The sequence below is a fragment of the Tachypleus tridentatus genome, chromosome 3 (assembly GCF_004210375.1).
Source record: "Tachypleus tridentatus isolate NWPU-2018 chromosome 3, ASM421037v1, whole genome shotgun sequence".
Taxonomy (NCBI): domain Eukaryota; kingdom Metazoa; phylum Arthropoda; class Merostomata; order Xiphosura; family Limulidae; genus Tachypleus; species Tachypleus tridentatus.
This window is the reverse complement of record NC_134827.1, coordinates 47,970,049-47,994,084: the sequence shown is the minus strand read 5'-3', so window position 1 is coordinate 47,994,084 and position 24,036 is coordinate 47,970,049. Positions and strand designations below refer to the sequence as shown.

The 24,036-nt window shown below is 29.2% G+C and overlaps 2 protein-coding genes across 3 annotated transcripts in view; both read right to left on the bottom strand.

The window, feature by feature from the left end:
• LOC143246802 (cell adhesion molecule Dscam1-like) overlaps positions 1-24,036 on the bottom strand; it is a 227,778-nt gene that overhangs the window by 140,533 nt on the left and 63,209 nt on the right. The window lies entirely within an intron of this gene.
• Positions 16,832-24,036, bottom strand: part of LOC143247883 (cell adhesion molecule Dscam1-like) — a 39,465-nt gene continuing 32,260 nt past the window's right edge. Inside the window, exons 12-14 of the mRNA XM_076496440.1 lie at positions 23,817-23,965; positions 17,379-17,510; positions 16,832-17,229 (exon numbers count right to left, since the gene is read on the bottom strand). Of these exons, the coding sequence (XP_076352555.1) occupies positions 17,048-17,229; positions 17,379-17,510; positions 23,817-23,965 (463 nt within the window). The 3' untranslated portion in view covers positions 16,832-17,047. The remainder of the gene's footprint in view (positions 17,230-17,378; positions 17,511-23,816; positions 23,966-24,036) is intronic.

The window sequence follows — 24,036 nt, the reverse complement described above, 5'->3', positions numbered from 1 at the left end:
ATAACATTGGTATAGAGTTTGGTATGAAACTATAACAGAGTTTGGTATGAAACTATAACATTGGTATAGAGTTTGATATGAAACTATAACATTGGTATATAGAGTTTGATATGAAACTATAACATTGATTTATAGAGTTTGATATGAAACTATAACATTGGTATAGAGTTTGATATGAAACTATAACATTGATATAGAGTTTGGTATGAAACTATAACATTGGTATAGAGTTTGATATGAAACTATAACATTGGTATAGAGTTTGATATGAAACTATAACATTGGTATAGAGTTTGATATGAAACTATAACATTGGTATAGAGTTTGATATGAAACTATAACATTGATATAGAGTTTGATATGAAACTATAACATTGATATAGAGTTTGGAATGAAACTATAACATTGGTATAAAGTTTGATATGAAACTATAACATTGGTATGGAGTTTGGTATGAAACTATAACATTGGTATAGAGTTTGGTATGAAACTATAACATTGGTATAGAGTTTGATATGAAACTATAACATTGGTATAGAGTTTGATATGAAACTATAACATTGGTATAGAGTTTGGTATGAAACTATAACATTGGTATAGAGTTTGGTATGAAACTATAACATTGGTATAGAGTTTGATATGAAACTATAACATTGGTATAGAGTTTGATATGAAACTATAACATTGGTATAGAGTTTGGTATGAAACTATAACATTGGTATAGAGTTTGATATGAAACTATAACATTGGTATAGAGTTTGATATGAAACTATAACATTGGTATAGAGTTTGATATGAAACTATAACATTGGTATAGAGTTTGATATGAAACTATAACATTGGTATAGAGTTTGATATGAAACTATAACATTGGTATAGAGTTTGATATGAAACTATAACATTGGTATAGAGTTTGATATGAAACTATAACATTGGTATAGAGTTTGATATGAAACTATAACATTGGTATAGAGTTTGGTATGAAACTATAACATTGGTATAGAGTTTGGTATGAAACTATAACAATGGTATAGAGTTTGGTATGAAACTATAACATTCGTATAGAATTTGATATGAAACTATAACATTGGTATAGAGTTTGGTATGAAACTATAACATTGGTATAGAGTTTGATATGAAACTATAACATTGGTATAGTTTGGTATGAAACTATAACATTGGTATAGAGTTTGATATGAAACTATAACATTGGTATAGAGTTTGATATGAAACTATAACATTGGTATAGAGTTTGATATGAAACTATAACATTGGTATAGAGTTTGATATGAAACTATAACATTGGTATAGAGTTTGGTATGAAACTATAACATTGGTATAGAGTTTGGTATGAAACTATAACATTGGTATAGAGTTTGGTATGAAACTATAACATTGGTATAGAGTTTGGTATGAAACTATAACATTGATATACAGTTTGATATGAAACTATAACATTGGTATAGAGTTTGATATGAAACTATAACATTGGTATAGTTTGATATGAAACTATAACATTGGTATAGAGTTTGATATGAAACTATAACATTGGTATAGAGTTTGATATGAAACTATAACATTGGTATAGAGTTTGATATGAAACTATAAAATTGATATAGAGTTTGATATGAAACTATAACATTGGTATAGAGTTTGATATGAAACTATAACATTGATATAGAGTTTGATATGAAACTATAACATTGATATAGAGTTTGGAATGAAACTATAACATTGGTATAAAGTTTGATATGAAACTATAACATTGGTATAGAGTTTGATATGAAACTAACACTGATATAGAGTTTGGTATGAAACTATAACATTGGTATAGAGTTTGATATGAAACTATAACATTGGTATAGAGTTTGATATGAAACTATAACATTGGTATAGAGTTTGATATGAAACTATAACATTGGATATAGTTTGGTATGAAACTATAACATTGATATAGAGTTTGATATGAAACTATAACATTGGTATAGAGTTTGATATGAAACTATAACATTAATATAGAGTTTGATATGAAACTATAACATTGGTATAGAGTTTGTATGAAACTATAACATTGGTATAGAGTTTGATATGAAACTATAACATTGATATAGAGTTTGATATGAAACTATAACATTGATATAGAGTTTGGTATGAAACTATAACATTGGTATAGAGTTTGGTATGAAACTATAACATTGGTATAGAGTTTGATATGAAACTATAACATTGATATAGAGTTTGATATGAAACTATAACATTGGTATACAGTTTGATATGAAACTATAACATTGATATAGAGTTTGATATGAAACTATAACATTGATATAGAGTTTGGATATGAAACTATAACATTGGTATAAAGTTTGATATGAAACTATAACATTGGTATAGAGTTTGGTATGAAACTATAACATTGGTATAGAGTTTGGTATGAAACTATAACATTGGTATAGAGTTTGATATGAAACTATAACATTGGTATAGAGTTTGATATGAAACTATAACATTGGTATAGAGTTTGGTATGAAACTATAACATTGGTATAGAGTTTGGTATGAAACTATAACAATGGTATAGAGTTTGGTATGAAACTATAACATTGGTATAGAGTTTGATATGAAACTATAACATTGGTATAGAGTTTGATATGAAACTATAACATTGGTATAGAGTTTGATATGAAACTATAACATTGGTATAGAGTTTGATATGAAACTATAACATTGGTATAGAGTTTGATATGAAACTATAACATTGGTATAGAGTTTGATATGAAACTATAACATTGGTATAGAGTTTGATATGAAACTATAACATTGGTATAGAGTTTGATATGAAACTATAACATTGGTACAGTTTGATATGTATAACATTGGTATAGAGTTTGATATGAAACTATAACATTGGTATAGAGTTTGGTATGAAACTATAACATTGGTATAGAGTTTGGTATGAAACTATAACATTGGTATAGTTTGGTATGAAACTATAACATTGGTATAGTTTGATATGAAACTATAACATTGGTATAGAGTTTGATATGAAACTATAACATTGGTATAGAGTTTGATATGAAACTATAACATTGGTATAGAGTTTGATATGAAACTATAACATTGGTATAGAGTTTGATATGAAACTATAACATTGGTATAGAGTTTGATATGAAACTATAACATTGATATAGAGTTTGATATGAAACTATAACATTGGTATAGAGTTTGGTATGAAACTATAACATTGGTATAGAGTTTGATATGAAACTATAACATTGGTATAGAGTTTGGTATGAAACTATAACATTGGTATAGAGTTTGATATGAAACTATAACATTGGTATAGAGTTTGATATGAAACTATAACATTGGTATAGAGTTTGATATGAAACTATAACATTGGTATAGAGTTTGGTATGAAACTATAACATTGGTATAGAGTTTGGTATGAAACTATAACATTGATATACAGTTTGATATGAAACTATAACATTGGTATAGAGTTTGATATGAAACTATAACATTGGTATAGAGTTTGATATGAAACTATAACATTGGTATAGAGTTTGATATGAAACTATAACATTGGTATAGAGTTTGTATGAAACTATAACATTGATATAGAGTTTGGTATGAAACTATAACATTGGTATAGAGTTTGATATGAAACTATAACATTGATATAGAGTTTGATATGAAACTATAACATTGGTATAGAGTTTGATATGAAACTATAACATTGATATAGAGTTTGATATGAAACTATAACATTGATATAGAGTTTGGATATGAAACTATAACATTGGTATAGAGTTTGATATGAAACTATAACATTGGTATAGAGTTTGATATGAAACTATAACATTGGTATAGAGTTTGGTATGAAACTATAACATTGGTATAGAGTTTGATATGAAACTATAACATTGGTATAGAGTTTGATATGAAACTATAACATTGGTATAGAGTTTGGTATGAAACTATAACATTGGTATAGAGTTTGGTATGAAACTATAACATTGGTATAGTTTGATATGAAACTATAACATTGGTATAGAGTTTGATATGAAACTATAACATTGGTATAGAGTTTGATATGAAACTATAACATTGGTATAGAGTTTGATATGAAACTATAACATTGGTATAGAGTTTGATATGAAACTATAACATTGATATAGAGTTTGGTATGAAACTATAACATTGTTATAGAGTTTGATATGAAACTATAACATTGGTATAGAGTTTGATATGAAACTATAACATTGGTATAGAGTTTGATATGAAACTATAACATTGGTATAGAGTTTGATATGAAACTATAACATTGGATATAGAGTTTGATATGAAACTATAACATTGGTATAGAGTTTGATATGAAACTATAACATTGGTATAGAGTTTGGAATGAAACTATAACATTGGTATAGAGTTTGATATGAAACTATAACATTGGTATGGAGTTTGATATGAAACTATAACACTGATATAGAGTTTGGTATGAAACTATAACATTGGTATAGAGTTTGATATGAAACTATAACATTGGTATAGAGTTTGATATGAAACTATAACATTAATAAAGAGTTTGATATGAAACTATAACATTGGTATAGAGTTTGGTATGAAACTATAACATTGGTATAGAGTTTGATATGAAACTATAACATTGATATAGAGTTTGATATGAAACTATAACATTGATATAGAGTTTGGTATGAAACTATAACATTGGTATAGAGTTTGGTATGAAACTATAACATTGGTATAGAGTTTGATATGAAACTATAACATTGATATAGAGTTTGATATGAAACTATAACATTGGTATAGAGTTTGATATGAAACTATAACATTGATATAGAGTTTGATATGAAACTATAACATTGATATAGAGTTTGGAATGAAACTATAACATTGGTATAGAGTTTGATATGAAACTATAACATTGGTATAGAGTTTGGTATGAAACTATAACATTGGTATAGAGTTTGGTATGAAACTATAACATTGGTATAGAGTTTGATATGAAACTATAACATTGGTATAGAGTTTGATATGAAACTATAACATTGGTATAGAGTTTGGTATGAAACTATAACATTGGTATAGAGTTTGGTATGAAACTATAACATTGGTATAGAGTTTGGTATGAAACTATAACATTGGTATAGAGTTTGATATGAAACTATAACATTGGTATAGAGTTTGGTATGAAACTATAACATTGGTATAGAGTTTGATATGAAACTATAACATTGGTATAGAGTTTGATATGAAACTATAACATTGGTATAGAGTTTGATATGAAACTATAACATTGGTATAGAGTTTGATATGAAACTATAACATTGGTATAGAGTTTGGTATGAAAGTATAACATTGGTATAGTTTGATATGAAACTATAACATTGGTATAGAGTTTGATATGAAACTATAACATTGGTATAGAGTTTGATATGAAACTATAACATTGGTATAGAGTTTGATATGAAACTATAACATTGGTATAGAGTTTGATATGAAACTATAACATTGATATGGAGTTTGGTATGAAACTATAACATTGGTATAGAGTTTGGTATGAAACTATAACATTGGTATAGAGTTTGATATGAAACTATAAAATTGATATAGAGTTTGATATCAAACTATAACATTGGTATACAGGTTGATATGAAACTATAACACTGATATACAGTTTAATATGAAACTATAACATTGATATAGAGTTTGGAATGAAACTGTAACATTGGTATAAAGTTTGATATGAAACTATAACATTGGTATAGAGTTTGGTATGAAACTATAACATTGGTATAGAGTTTGGTATGAAACTATAACATTGGTATAGAGTTTGATATGAAACTATAACATTGGTATAGAGTTTGATATGAAACTATAACATTGGTATAGAGTTTGGTATGAAACTATAACAATGGTATAGAGTTTGGTATGAAACTATAACAATGGTATAGCATTTGGTATGAAACTATAACATTCGTATAGAATTTGATATGAAACTATAACATTGGTATAGAGTTTGGTACGAAACTATAACATTGGTATAGAGTTTGATATGAAACTATAACATTGGTATAGAGTTTGATATGAAACTATAACATTGGTATAGAGTTTGATATGAAACTATAACATTGGTATAGAGTTTGATATGAAACTATAACATTGGTATAGAGTTTGATATGAAACTATAACATTGGTATAGAGTTTGATATGAAACTATAACATTGGTATAGAGTTTGATATGAAACTATAACATTGGTATAGAGTTTGATATGAAACTATAACATTGGTATAGAGTTTGGTATGAAACTATAACATTGGTATAGAGTTTGGTATGAAACTATAACATTGGTATAGAGTTTGGTATGAAACTATAACATTCGTATAGAGTTTGATATGAAACTATAACATTGGTATAGAGTTTGGTATGAAACTATAACATTGGTATAGAGTTTGGTATGAAACTATAACATTGGTATAGTTTGATATGAAACTATAACATTGTTATAGAGTTTGATATGAAACTATAACATTGTTATAGAGTTTGATATGAAACTATAACATTGGTATAGAGTTTGATATGAAACTATAACATTGGTATAGAGTTTGATATGAAACTATAACATTGGTATAGAGTTTGGTATGAAACTATAACATTGGTATAGAGTTTGGTATGAAACTATAACATTGGTATAGAGTTTGGTATGAAACTATAACATTGGTATAGAGTTTGGTATGAAACTATAACATTGATATACAGTTTGATATGAAACTATAACATTGGTATAGAGTTTGATATGAAACTATAACATTGGTATAGTTTGATATGAAACTATAACATTGTTATAGAGTTTGATATGAAACTATAACATTGGTATAGAGTTTGATATGAAACTATAACATTGGTATAGAGTTTGATATGAAACTATAAAATTGATATAGAGTTTGATATCAAACTATAACATTGGTATACTGGTTGATATGAAACTATAACACTGATATACAGTTTCATATGAAACTATAACATTGATATAGAGTTTGGAATGAAACTATAACATTGGTATAAAGTTTGATATGAAACTATAACATTGGTATAGAGTTTGATATGAAACTATAACATTGATATAGAGTTTGGTATGAAACTATAACATTGGTATAGAGTTTGATATGAAACTATAACATTGGTATAGAGTTTGATATGAAACTATAACATTGGTATAGAGTTTGATATGAAACTATAACATTGATATAGTTTGGTATGAAACTATAACATTGATATAGAGTTTGATATGAAACTATAACATTCGTATAGAGTTTGATATGAAACTATAACATTAATAAAGAGTTTGATATGAAACTATAACATTGGTATAGAGTTTGTATGAAACTATAACATTGGTATAGAGTTTAATATGAAACTATAACATTGATATAGAGTTTGATATGAAACTATAACATTGATATGGAGTTTGGTATGAAACTATAACATTGGTATAGAGTTTGGTATGAAACTATAACATTGGTATAGAGTTTGATATGAAACTATAAAATTGATATAGAGTTTGATATCAAACTATAACATTGGTATACAGGTTGATATGAAACTATAACACTGATATACAGTTTAATATGAAACTATAACATTGATATAGAGTTTGGAATGAAACTATAACATTGGTATAAAGTTTGATATGAAACTATAACATTGGTATGGAGTTTGGTATGAAACTATAACATTGGTATAGAGTTTGGTATGAAACTATAACATTGGTATAGAGTTTGATATGAAACTATAACATTGGTATAGAGTTTGACATGAAACTATGACATTGGTACAGAGTTTGGTATGAAACTATAACAATGGTATAGAGTTTGGTATGAAACTATAACAATGGTATAGCATTTGGTATGAAACTATAACATTCGTATAGAATTTGATATGAAACTATAACATTGGTATAGAGTTTGGTATGAAACTATAACATTGGTATAGAGTTTGATATGAAACTATAACATTGGTATAGAGTTTGATATGAAACTATAACATTGGTATAGAGTTTGATATGAAACTATAACATTGGTATAGAGTTTGATATGAAACTATAACATTGGTATAGAGTTTGATATGAAACTATAACATTGGTATAGAGTTTGGTATGAAACTATAACATTGGTATAGAGTTTGATATGAAACTATAACATTGGTATAGAGTTTGATATGAAACTATAACATTGGTATAGAGTTTGGTATGAAACTATAACATTGGTATAGTTTGGTATAAAACTATAACATTGGTATAGTTTGATATGAAACTATAACATTGTTATAGAGTTTGATATGAAACTATAACATTGTTATAGAGTTTGATATGAAACTATAACATTGTTATAGAGTTTGATATGAAACTATAACATTGTTATAGAGTTTGATATGAAACTATAACATTGGTATAGAGTTTGATATGAAACTATAACATTGATATAGAGTTTGGTATGAAACTATAACATTGGTATAGAGTTTGGTATGAAACTATAACATTGGTATAGAGTTTGGTATGAAACTATAACATTGGTATAGAGTTTGGTATGAAACTATAACATTGGTATAGAGTTTGGTATGAAACTATAACATTGATATAGAGTTTGGTACGAAACTATAACATTGGTATAGAGTTTGGTACGAAACTATAACATTGATACAGAGTTTGGTACGAAACTATAACATTGGTATAGAGTTTGGTATGAAACTATAACATTGGATATAGAGTTTGATATGAAACTATAACATTGGTATAGAGTTTGATATGAAACTATAACATTGGTATAGAGTTTGATATGAAACTATAACATTGGTATAGAGTTTGATATGAAACTATAACATTGGTATAGAGTTTGATATGAAACTATAACATTGATATAGAGTTTGATATGAAACTATAACATTGGTATAGAGTTTGATATGAAACTATAACATTGATATAGAGTTTGATATGAAACTATAACATTGATATAGAGTTTGGAATGAAACTATAACATTGGTATAAAGTTTGATATGAAACTATAACATTGGTATAGAGTTTGATATGAAACTATAACATTGATATAGAGTTTGGTATGAAACTATAACATTGGTATAGAGTTTGATATGAAACTATAACATTGGTATAGAGTTTGATATGAAACTATAACATTGGTATAGAGTTTGATATGAAACTATAACATTGATATAGAGTTTGGTATGAAACTATAACATTGATATAGAGTTTGATATGAAACTATAACATTGGTATAGAGTTTGATATGAAACTATAACATTGATATAGAGTTTGATATGAAACTATAACATTGGTATAGAGTTTGGTATGAAACTATAACATTGGTATAGAGTTTGATATGAAACTATAACATTGGTATAGAGTTTGATATGAAACTATAACATTGATATAGAGTTTGGTATGAAACTATAACATTGGTATAGAGTTTGGTATGAAACTATAACATTGGTATAGAGTTTGATATGAAACTATAACATTGGTATAGAGTTTGGTATGAAACTATAACATTGGTATAGAGTTTGATATGAAACTATAACATTGATATAGAGTTTGGTATGAAACTATAACATTGGTATAGAGTTTGATATGAAACTACAAAATTGATATAGAGTTTGATATCAAACTATAACATTGGTATAGAGTTTGATATGAAACTATAACATTGGATATAGAGTTTGATATGAAACTATAACATTGATATAGAGTTTGGAATGAAACTATAACATTGGTATAAAGTTTGATATGAAACTATAACATTGGTATAGAGTTTGATATAAAACTATAACATTGATATAGAGTTTGGTATGAAACTATAACATTGGTATAGAGTTTGATATGAAACTATAACATTGGTATAGAGTTTGATATGAAACTATAACATTGGTATAGAGTTTGGTATGAAACTATAACATTGGTATAGTTTGGTATAAAACTATAACATTGGTATAGTTTGATATGAAACTATAACATTGTTATAGAGTTTGATATGAAACTATAACATTGGTATAGAGTTTGATATGAAACTATAACATTGTTATAGAGTTTGATCTGAAACTATAACATTGGTATAGAGTTTGATATGAAACTATAACATTGATATAGAGTTTGGTATGAAACTATAACATTGTTATAGAGTTTGATATGAAACTATAACATTGTTATAGAGTTTGATATGAAACTATAACATTGGTATAGAGTTTGATATGAAACTATAACATTGGTATAGAGTTTGGTATGAAACTATAACATTGGTATAGAGTTTGATATGAAACTATAACATTGGTATAGAGTTTGATATGAAACTATAACATTGTTATAGAGTTTGGAATGAAACTATAACATTGGTATAGAGTTTGATATGAAACTATAACATTGGTATAGAGTTTGATATGAAACTATAACACTGATATAGAGTTTGGTATGAAACTATAACATTGGTATAGAGTTTGATATGAAACTATAACATTGGTATAGAGTTTGATATGAAACTATAACATTAATATAGAGTTTGATATGAAACTATAACATTGGTATAGAGTTTGGTATGAAACTATAACATTGGTATAGAGTTTGATATGAAACTATAACATTGATATAGAGTTTGATATGAAACTATAACATTGATATAGAGTTTGGTATGAAACTATAACATTGGTATAGAGTTTGGTATGAAACTATAACATTGGTATAGAGTTTGATATGAAACTATAAAATTGATATAGAGTTTGATATCAAACTATAACATTGGTATACAGGTTGATATGAAACTATAACACTGATATACAGTTTCATATGAAACTATAACATTGATATAGAGTTTGGAATGAAACTATAACATTGGTATAAAGTTTGATATGAAACTATAACATTGGTATAGAGTTTGGTATGAAACTATAACATTGGTATAGAGTTTGGTATGAAACTATAACATTGGTATAGAGTTTGATATGAAACTATAACATTGGTATAGAGTTTGATATGAAACTATAACATTGGTATAGAGTTTGGTATGAAACTATAACAATGGTATAGAGTTTGGTATGAAACTATAACAATGGTATAGCATTTGGTATGAAACTATAACATTGGTATAGATTTGATATGATATGAAACTATAACATTGGTATAGAGTTTGATATGAAACTATAACATTGGTATAGAGTTTGATATGAAACTATAACATTGGTATAGAGTTTGATATGAAACTATAACATTGGTATAGAGTTTGATATGAAACTATAACATTGGTATAGAGTTTGATATGAAACTATAACATTGGTATAGAGTTTGATATGAAACTATAACATTGGTATAGAGTTTGATATGAAACTATAACATTGGTATAGAGTTTGATATGAAACTATAACATTGGTATAGAGTTTGGTATGAAACTATAACATTGGTATAGAGTTTGGTATGAAACTATAACATTGGTATAGAGTTTGGTATGAAACTATAACATTGGTATAGAGTTTGATATGAAACTATAACATTGGTATAGAGTTTGGTATGAAACTATAACATTGGTATAGAGTTTGGTATGAAACTATAACATTGGTATAGTTTGATATGAAACTATAACATTGTTATAGAGTTTGATATGAAACTATAACATTGTTATAGAGTTTGATATGAAACTATAACATTGGTATAGAGTTTGATATGAAACTATAACATTGGTATAGAGTTTGATATGAAACTATAACATTGGTATAGAGTTTGGTATGAAACTATAACATTGGTATAGAGTTTGGTATGAAACTATAACATTGGTATAGAGTTTGGTATGAAACTATAACATTGGTATAGAGTTTGGTATGAAACTATAACATTGGTATAGAGTTTGGTACGAAACTATAACATTGATATAGAGTTTGGTATGAAACTATAACATTGGTATAGAGTTTGGTATGAAACTATAACATTGATATAGAGTTTGATATGAAACTATAACATTGGTATAGAGTTTGATATGAAACTATAACATTGGTATAGAGTTTGATATGAAACTATAAAATTGATATAGAGTTTGATATGAAACTATAACATTGGTATAGAGTTTGATATGAAACTATAACATTGATATAGAGTTTGGTATGAAACTATAACATTGGTATAGAGTTTGATATGAAACTATAACATTGGTATAGAGTTTGATATGAAACTATAACATTGGTATAGAGTTTGATATGAAACTATAACATTGATATAGAGTTTGATATGAAACTATAACATTGGTATAGAGTTTGATATGAAACTATAACATTGGTATAGAGTTTGATATGAAACTATAACATTGGTACAGAGTTTGGTATGAAACTATAACATTGATATAGAGTTTGATATGAAACTATAACATTGGTATAGAGTTTGATATGAAACTATAACATTGGTATAGAGTTTGATATGAAACTATAACATTAATAAAGAGTTTGGTATGAAACTATAACATTGGTATAGAGTTTGATATGAAACTATAACATTGATATAGAGTTTGGATATGAAACTATAACATTGGTATAGAGTTTGATATGAAACTATAACATTGATATAGAGTTTGGTATGAAACTATAACATTGGTATAGAGTTTGATATGAAACTATAACATTGATATAGAGTTTGATATGAAACTATAACATTGGTATAGAGTTTGATATGAAACTATAACATTGATATAGAGTTTGGTATGAAACTATAACAATGGTATAGATTTGGTATGAAACTATAACATTGGTATAGAGTTTGATATGAAACTATAACATTGGTATAGAGTTTGATATGAAACTATAACATTGGTATAGAGTTTGATATGAAACTATAACATTGGTATAGAGTTTGATATGAAACTATAACATTGGTATAGAGTTTGATATGAAACTATAACATTGGTATAGAGTTTGATATGAAACTATAACATTGGTATAGAGTTTGATATGAAACTATAACATTGGTATAGAGTTTGATATGAAACTATAACACTGGTATAGAGTTTGGTATGAAACTATAACATTGGTATAGAGTTTGATATGAAACTATAACATTGGTATAGAGTTTGGTATGAAACTATAACATTGGTATAGAGTTTGGTATGAAACTATAACATTGGTATAGTTTGGTATGAAACTATAACATTGGTATAGAGTTTGATAAGAAACTATAACATTGGTATAAAGTTTGATATGAAACTATAACATTGGTATAGAGTTTGATATGAAACTATAACATTGTTATAGAGTTTGATATGAAACTATAACATTGTTATAGAGTTTGATATGAAACTATAACATTGATATAGAGTTTGGTATGAAACTATAACATTGGTATAGAGTTTGGTATGAAACTATAACATTGGTATAGAGTTTGGTATGAAAGTATAACATTGGTATAGAGTTTGGTATGAAACTATAACATTGGTATAGAGTTTGGTATGAAACTATAACATTGGTATAGAGTTTGGTATGAAACTATAACATTGGTATAGAGTTTGGTACGAAACTATAACATTGATATAGAGTTTGGTACGAAACTATAACATTGGTATAGAGTTTGGTATGAAACTATAACATTGATATACAGTTTGATATGAAACTATAACATTGGTATAGAGTTTGATATGAAACTATAACATTGGTATAGTTTGATATGAAACTATAACATTGTTATAGAGTTTGATATGAAACTATAACAGTGGTATAGAGTTTGATATGAAACTACAAAATTGATATAGAGTTTGATATGAAACTATAACATTGGTATACTGGTTGATATGAAACTATAACACTGATATACAGTTTCATATGAAACTATAACATTGATATAGAGTTTGGAATGAAACTATAACATTGGTATAAAGTTTGATATGAAACTATAACATTGGTATAGAGTTTGATATGAAACTATAACACTGATATAGAGTTTGGTATGAAACTATAACATTGGTATAGAGTTTGATATGAAACTATAACATTGGTATAGAGTTTGATATGAAACTATAACATTGGTATAGAGTTTGATATGAAACTATAACATTGATATAGAGTTTGGTATGAAACTATAACATTGATATAGAGTTTGATATGAAACTATAACATTCGTATAGAGTTTGATATGAAACTATAACATTAATAAAGAGTTTGATATGAAACTATAACATTGGTATAGAGTTTGGTATGAAACTATAACATTGGTATAGAGTTTAATATGAAACTATAACATTGATATAGAGTTTGATATGAAACTATAACATTGATATGGAGTTTGGTATGAAACTATAACATTGGTATAGAGTTTGGTATGAAACTATAACATTGGTATAGAGTTTGATATGAAACTATAACATTGATATAGAGTTTGGTATGAAACTATAACAATGGTATATAGTTTGGTATGAAACTATAACATTGATATAGAATTTGGTATGAAACTATAACATTGGTATAGAGTTTGATATGAAACTACAAAATTGATATAGAGTTTGATATCAAACTATAACATTGGTATACAGGTTGATATGAAACTATAACACTGATATACAGTTTCATATGAAACTATAACATTGATATAGAGTTTGGAATGAAACTATAACATTGGTATAAAGTTTGATATGAAACTATAACATTGGTATAGAGTTTGATATAAAACTATAACATTGATATAGAGTTTGGTATGAAACTATAACATTGGTATAGAGTTTGATATGAAACTATAACATTGGTATAGAGTTTGATATGAAACTATAACATTGGTATAGAGTTTGATATGAAACTATAACATTGATATAGAGTTTGGTATGAAACTATAACATTGATATAGAGTTTGATATGAAACTATAAAATTGGTATAGAGTTTGATATGAAACTATAACATTGGTATAGAGTTTGATATGAAACTATAACATTGGTATAGAGTTTGGTATGAAACTATAACATTGGTATACAGGTTGATATGAAACTATAACATTGATATAGAGTTTGGAATGAAACTATAACATTGGTATAAAGTTTGGAATGAAACTATAACATTGATATAGAATTTGGTATGAAACTATAACATTGGTATAGAGTTTGATATGAAACTACAAAATTGATATAGAGTTTGATATCAAACTATAATATTGGTATAAAGTTTGATATGAAACTATAACATTGATATAGAGTTTGGTATGAAACTATAACATTGATATAGAGTTTGGAATGAAACTATAACATTGGTATAAAGTTTGATATGAAACTATAACATTGGTATAGAGTTTCATATGAAACTATAACACTGATATAGAGTTTGGTATGAAACTATAACATTGGTATGAAACTATAACATTGGTATAGAGTTTGATATGAAACTATAACATTGGTATAGAGTTTGATATGAAACTATAACATTGGTATAGAGTTTGATATGAAACTATAACATTGGTATAGAGTTTGATATGAAACTATAACATTGGTATAGAGTTTGATATGAAACTATAACATTGGTATAGAGTTTGATATGAAACTATAACATTGGTATAGAGTTTGATATGAAACTATAACATTGGTATAGAGATTGATATGAAACTATAACATTGGTATAGAGTTTGATATGAAACTATAACATTGAAACTATATGAAACATAGTTTGATATGAAACTATAACATTGATATACAGTTTGATATGAAACTATAACACTGATATAGAGTTTGGTATGAAACTATAACATTGGTATAGAGTTTGATATGAAACTATAAAATTATTCTTTGATATATAATCACGTTTTTTATCGTCTTCTTTACCCTTAATTATTCATATTTTAACTGTACCATGTAGGCCTAGTTGTGAGATCAAATCAGAATGATAATATACTTTTAAGCCTAAAGTACAAATCGAAATTTATTATAATATTCTAGGCGGAAGACCATTTTAAATTACACTAAAGCAACGTACGTTTTGTAGAACAGAAACTCTTAACTCCAGCGGTTTCAGAGAATGGACCTTTCTTGTTCACGAACAAACTGGGCTTTTTCTCCACAGATTTCATTAGCCATTATCATTTACCGCCACTAGATGGCACTAAAATCAAGTGTATAAAATCAACTTTAAGATAAGGCTCAGAAATACAACGATGACGGTTATTTGATGACGTGACCCCACTTTTAGAACATAAAGTTTGAAGATAGGCTTAACGAGTGATTAATGAAACGTTGTATGTTGATAAAAAAACGTCTGTATTATTTACATTGACAAATGGATACTAAAGTAGCCGTGAGACTATAAATAGTATGATCGGACATCTTGTTCTCAACGTTTGGACCACACGCCTTCTTTAGGAAATTAATATAGACGAAACGTTGGGAACAAAAGTCCAGTCATAACATTCACAGTATCCGTGTTACTTTATCCACAATAAAGGACATCTTATTTAAAACGGTCTATTATTACAACCAACACTTGTGAGTATGACCAACATTTCAAAAAACATAGGTAATGGTGTTTATAACCAAAAATAAATATTTTGTTTGTTTTGAATTTCACTCAAAACTACACGAGGCCTATCTACGCTCGCTGTCCCTAATTTAACAGTGTAAGACAAGAAGGAAGGCAGCGAGTCATCACCACCCACCGCCAACTCTTGGGCTACCCTATAACCAATGAATAGTGGGATTGATAGTAATGTTATTACGCCCTCAGGGCTGAAAGGGCGAGCATATTTGGTGTGAAGGGGATTCGAAGCCGCTACCCTCGGATTACCAGTCGAGTGCGTTAACCACGTGGCTATGCTGGGCCGAATAAATATTAAAATATGAATGTCATTTATCTTGTGATGGACGTTATCTGGTTCAAGATAAAGGTCAGCTAGGTGTGAGTTGAATCTTGTAATGGCAATTGATGATGAATACAGCATTCGTAGTTTCATTCATGCATTATTAACAATGTCTGTCATTCCGGACAACAATAACTCTGGTCTAGTAGCGTGTATTTCAGGAAATGACGTCATTTCGTATACTTACCCTCTTCCTTTGTCTGCACAGCTAGTTTCCGACTAGGGTTACCACGTCCTAATGAGTTTTCAGCGACGACTTCGAAAATGTAGTTTGTCAGAGGAGACAAGCCATGAACGGTGGTTGTGGTTTTGATGCTGGGAATCGACTTGGTTTTGGTTTCAGTTTCACCATCTGCTCAATAATAAACACAATCCGGTGTATGATTGATTAATTACTATTTCAATGTGTGTACATATATATATATATGTATTCATAATGCAACAGGAAGGACGTGTTTGACACAGTAGGAGACATAAAACGTAACACAACAGTTAGCTCACCTGTTTGTTTTCTGTACATCAACAAGTAACCTGTTATGGGCAAGTTTCCGCTATAGGGCTGATCCCAAGAAACCCTAACAGAACGACTGTCAACATCTTCAGTTCTTAGGTTATGAATAGGGTGTGGTTTCTCTGTAAAACCAAGACAGAGCCATTAATAACAGTAACAGTAAACCAGACTGACTTCAAACGGACAATCAAATTACCGTACGTTTACATATTTCCTAAGGGGAACAGATGAAAGTTTGTATTAAGAAGGATTTCGTTACTACATTATAAAGATCGTTTGTCTGAAGAAGGATTGAGTAACCACATTATAAAAATGGTTGTCTAAAGAAGGAATTAGTTACTACATTATAAAGGTGGTTTGTTTGAAGAAGGATTTAGTTACTACATTATAAAAATTGTTTGTCTAAAGAAGGAATTAGTTACTACATTATAATGATGGTTTGTCTGAAGAAGGATTTAGTTACTACATTATAAAAATTGTTTGTCTAAAAAACTTAGTTACTACATTATCAAAATTGTTTGTCTGAAGAAGGACTTAGTCACTACTTTATAAAGGTGGTTTGTCTAAAGGACTTAGTTACTACATTATAAAGATGGTTTCTCTGAAGAAGATTGAGTGACTACATTATTAAGATGTGTTGTCTGACGAAGGATTTAGTTACTACATTATAAAGATGGTTTGTCTCAAGAAGGATTGAGTGACTACATTATAGAGATTGCTTGTGAAAGGATTTAGTTACTACATTATAAAGATGGTTTGTGAAAGGATTTAGTTACTACATTATAAAGACGGTTTGTGAAAGGATTTAGTTACAACATTATAAAGACGGTTTGCCTAAAGGTCTTAGTTACTACTTTATAACGATGGTTTGTCTAAAGGAGTTAGTCACTACATTATAAAGATGGTTTGTCTCAAGAATAATTGAGTGACTACTTTAAAAAGATAGTTTGTCTGAATAAGGATTTAGTTACTACATTATAAAAATTGTTTGTCTAAAGACAAAGGAAGTAGTTACTACATTATAATGATGGTTTGTCTGAAGAAGGATTTAGTTACTACATTATAAAGATGGTTTGTCTAAAAAACTTAGTTACTACATTATAAAAATTGTTTGTTTATAAGACTTAGTTACTACATTATCAAAATTGTTTGTCTGAAGAAGGACTTAGTCACTACTTTATAAAGGTGGTTTGTCTAAAGGACTTAGTTACTACATTATAAAGATGGTTTCTCTGAAGAAGATTGAGTGACTACATTATTAAGATGGGTTGTCTGACGAAGGATTTAGTTACTACATTATAAAGATGGTTTGTGAAAGGATTTAGTTACAACATTATAAAGATGGTTTGCCTAAAGGTCTTAGTTACTACATTATAAGGATGGTTTGTCTGAATAAGGATTTTGTTACTACATTATAAAAATTGTTTGTTTAAGACTTAGTTACTACATTATAAAGTTGGTTTGTCTGAAGAAGAATTGAGTGACTACATTAAGATGGGTTGTCTGAAAAAGGATTTAGTTACTACTTTATAAAGATGGTTTGTCTCAATAAGGATTGAGTGACTACATTATAAGGATGGTTTGTGAAAGGATTTAGATACTACATTATAAAGATGGTTTGTGAAAGGATTTAGTTACAACATTATAAAGGAGGTTTGTCTGAAGAAGGATTTAGTTACTACATTACAAAGTTGGTTTGTCTAAAGGATTTAGTTACTACATAATAAAAAAGGTTTGTTCAAAAGACGTAGATACTACATTATAAAGATGGTTTGTGTGAAGAAGGATTGAGTGACCACATTATAAAGATGGTTTGTCTGAAGAAGGACTTAGTTACTACATTATAAAGATGGCTTGTATAACAACCTTAGTTACTACATTATAAAGATGGTTTGTGAAAGGAGTTAGTTACTGCAATATAAAGATGGTATGTCTAAAAAGTTAGTTACTACATTATAAACATTGTTTGTCTGAATAAGTATTTATTTACTAAATTATAAAGATGGTTTGTCTGAAGAAGGATGTAGTTACTACATTATAAAGATGGTTTGTCTAAAAAGCTAGTTACTACATTATAAAGACGGTTTGTCTGAAGAAAGATTTAGTTACTACATTATAAAGATGGCTTGTTTGAAGAAGGACTTAGTTACTACATTATAAAGATGGCTTGTCTGAAGAAGGATTTAGTTACTACATTATAAAGATGGCTTGTCTGAAGAAGGACTTAGTTACTGCATTATAAAGATGGCTTGTCTGAAGAATTTAGTTACTACATTATAAAGATGGCTTGTCCAAAGAAGGTCTTAGTTACTACATTATAAAGATGGTTTGTCTGAAGAAGGATTTAGTTACTACATTATAAAGATGGTTTGTCTGAAGAAGGACTTAGTTACTGCATTATAACGATGGCTTGTCTGAAGAAGGATTTAGTTACTACATTATAAAGATGGCTTGTCTGAAGAAGGACTTATTTACTACATTATAAAGATGGCTTGTCTGAAGAAGGATTTAGTTACTACATTATAAAGATGGCTTGTCTGAAGAAGGACTTATTTACTACATTATAAAGATGGCTTGTCTGAAGAAGGACTTATTTACTACATTATAAAGATGGCTTGTCTGAAGAAGGACTTAGTTACTACATTATAAAGATGGCTTGTCTGAAGAAGGATTTAGTTACTACATTATAAAGATGGTTTGTGAAAGGATTCAGTCACTACATTATAAAGTGGTTTGTCTAAAGGACTTAGTTACTACATTATAAAGATGATTTGTCTGAAGAAGGACTTAGTTACTACATTATAAAGATGGCTTGTCTGAAGAAGGACTTAGTTACTGCATTATAAAGATGGTTTGTCTAAAGGATTAGTTACTACATTATAAAGATGGCTTGTCTGAAGAAGGACTTAGTTACTACATTACTAGCTATTTAGTTATTCACAGAAACTGGTCTTCACTCGGCAAGACTGAACGTGTAGTAGTTATTCACAGAAACTGGTCTTCACTCGGCAAGACTGAACTTGTAGTAGTTATTCACAGAAACTGGTCTTCACTCAGCAAGACTGAACTTGTAGTAGTTATTCACAGAAACTGGTTATCACTCGGCAAGACTGAACTTGTAGTAGTTATTCACAGAAACTGGTCTTCACTCAGCAAGACTGAACTTGTAGTAGTTATTCACAGAAACTGGTCATCACTCGGCAAGACTGAACTTGTAGTAGTTATTCACAGAAACTGGTCATCACTCGGCAAGATTGAACTTGTAGCAGTTATTCACAGAAACTGGCCATCACTCGGCAAGACTGAACTTGTAGTAGTTATTCACAGAAACTGGTCATCACTCAACAAGACTGAACTTGTAGTAGTTATTCACAGAAACTGAGCAAGACTGAACGTGTAGCAGTTATTCACAGGAACTGGTCATCACTCAGCCAAACTGAACTTGTAGCTATTTAGTTATTCACAGAAACTGGTCTTCACTCGGCAAGACTGAACTTGTAGTAGTTATTCACAGAAACTGGTTTTCACTCAGCAAGACTGAACTTGTAGTAGTTATTCACAGAAACTGGTCTTCACTCAGCAAGACTGAACTTGTAGTAGTTATTTACAGAAACTGGTCATCACTCAGCAAGACTGAACGTGTAGTAGTTATTCACAGAAACTGGTCTTCACTCAGCAAGACTGAACTTGTAGTAGTTATTCACAGAAACTGGTCATCACTCAGCCAAACTGAACTTGTAGCTATTTAGTTATTCACAGAAACTGGTCTTCACTCGGCAAGACTGAACTTGTAGTAGTTATTCACAGAAACTGGTTTTCACTCAGCAAGACTGAACTTGTAGTAGTTATTCACAGAAACTGGTCTTCACTCAGCAAGACTGAACTTGTAGTAGTTATTTACAGAAACTGGTCATCACTCAGCAAGACTGAACGTGTAGTAGTTATTCACAGAAACTGGTCTTCACTCGGCAAGACTGAACTTGTAGTAGTTATTCACAGAAACTGGTCTTCACTCAGCAAGACTGAACTTGTAGTAGTTATTCACAGAAACTGGTCTTCACTCAGCAAGACTGAACTTGTAGTAGTTATTTACAGAAACTGGTCTTCACTCAGCAAGACTGAACGTGTAGTAGTTATTCACAGAAACTGGTCTTCACTCAGCAAGACTGAACTTGTAGTAGTTATTCACAGAAACTGGTCTTCACTCGGCAAGACTGAACCTGTAGTAGTTATTCACAGAAACTGGTCTTCACTCCGCAAGACTGAACTTGTAGTAGTTATTCACAAAAACTAATCATCACTCAGCAAGACTGAACCTGTAGTAGTTATTCACAGAAACTGGTCTTCACTCAGCAAGACTGAACTTGTAGTAGTTATTCACAGAAACTGGTCTTCACTCAGCAAGACTGAACCTGTAGTAGTTATTCACAGAAACTGGTCTTCACTCAGCAAGACTGAACTTGTAGTAGTTATTCACAGAAACTTGTCTTCACTCAGCAAGACTGAACTTGTAGTAGTTATTCACAGAAACTGGTCATCACTCAGCCAGACTGAACTTGTAGCTATTTAGTTATTCACAGAAACTGGTCATCACTCAGCAAGACTGAACCTGTAGTAGTTATTCACAGAAACTGGTCTTCACTCAGCAAAACTGAACTTGTAGTAGATATTCACAGAAACTGGTCATCACTCAGCAAGACTGAACCTGTAGTAGTTATTCACAGAAACTGGTCATCACTCAGCAAGACTGAACTTGTAGTAGTTATTCACAGAAACTGGTCATCACTCAGCAAGACTGAACTTGTAGTAGTTATTCACAGAAACTGGTCTTCACTCAGCAAGACTGAACGTGTAGTAGTTATTCACAGAAACTGGTCATCACTCAGCAAGACTGAACTTGTAGTAGTTATTCACAGAAACTGGTCTTCACTCAGCAAGACTGAAAATGTAGTAGTTATTCACAGAAACTGGTCATCACTCAGCAAGACTGAACTTGTGGTAGTTATTCACAGAAACTGGTCATCACTCATCAAGACTGAACCTGTAGTAGTTATTCACAGAAACTGGTCTTCACTCAGCAAGACTGAACTTGTAGTAGTTATTCACAGAAACTGGTCATCACTCAGCAAGACTGAACTTGTAGCTATTTATTTATCCAAATTTGATGTATTAGGGAACTATGGGTGTAGCTAACTGATGGAGGCCATCTCTTATCTGATATAAAACATGGTATATATTTAATGTAACCTTGTAAGTGATTGTGAACTATGGGTGTAGCTAACTGATGGAGGCCATCTCTTATCTGATATAAAACATGGTGTATATTTAATGTAACCTTATAAGTGATTGTGAACTATGGGTGTAGCTAACTGATGGAGGCCATCTCTTATCTGATATAAAACATGGTGTATATTTAATGTAACCTTGTAAGAGATTGTGAAGTATGGGTGTAGCTAACTGATGGAGGCCATCTCTTATCTGATATAAAACATGGTGTATATTTAATGTAACCTTGTAAGTGATTGTGAACTATGGGTGTAGCTAACTGATGGAGGCCATCTCTTATCTGATATAAAACATGGTATATATTTAATGTAACCTTGTAAGTGCTTGTGAACTATGGGTGTAGCTAACTGATGGAGCCCATCTCTTATCTGATATAAAACATGGTGTATATTTAATGTAATCTTGGAAGTGATTGTGAACTATGGGTGTAGCTAACTGATGGAGGCCATCTCTTATCTGATATAAAACATGGTATATATTTAATGTAACCTTATAAGTGATTGTGAACTATGGGTGTAGCTAACTGATAGAGGCCATCTCTTATCTGATATAAAACATGGTATATATTTAATGTAACCTTATAAGTGATTGTGAACTATGGGTGTAGCTAACTGATGGAGGCCATCTCTTATCTGATATAAAACATGGTGTATATTTAATGTAACCTTATAAGTGATTGTGAACTATGGGTGTAGCTAACTGATGGAGGCCATCTCTTATCTGATATAAAACATGGTGTATATTTAATGTAACCTTGTAAGTGATTGTTGACATTTTAAAAGACAATATTTGTTTGTTGGTTTATAAGTAAACACTAGCTACAAAACAGGCTATATGTGCCCTGCCTACCACGGGTAACAAAACATGGTTTCTAGTATTGTAATCCACAGAAATTCCACTATGCCATTGAGGGAGTTGTAAAAAGAAATATGCCATTAGGTAATGCATTGTCACCCCCTCCAACCTCCAGATTTAACTGAGTGTGACGGGTTTAGTTTCAAGCAGGTTTCACTATGAGAACGAAGCTGTCTTTACCTTGTGTTTTATACTGACGTTTGTGAAATGCCCCGCTTTGATTGAGGGTAAATAACTTGTTAACGACAACTTACATAGTCAGATAATTCTCAAATAAAGCACAATACCTTGAACAAGTACTTGGAAGTTGGACTTGTCTGTTCCATGAGCATTGGACGCTATGCACGAGAACAAAGATGAGTCTTGGCGGTCACTGAAGAGAATCTTCAAGATAGATATAATTCTATAATCTGTCATCTCTGTGACTTCTGAGTACCTGTGTGTAGTGATATATGATTAGTGCGACATATTTAGGTCATAAACTGGACAACTGGTGTTACCTCTGTT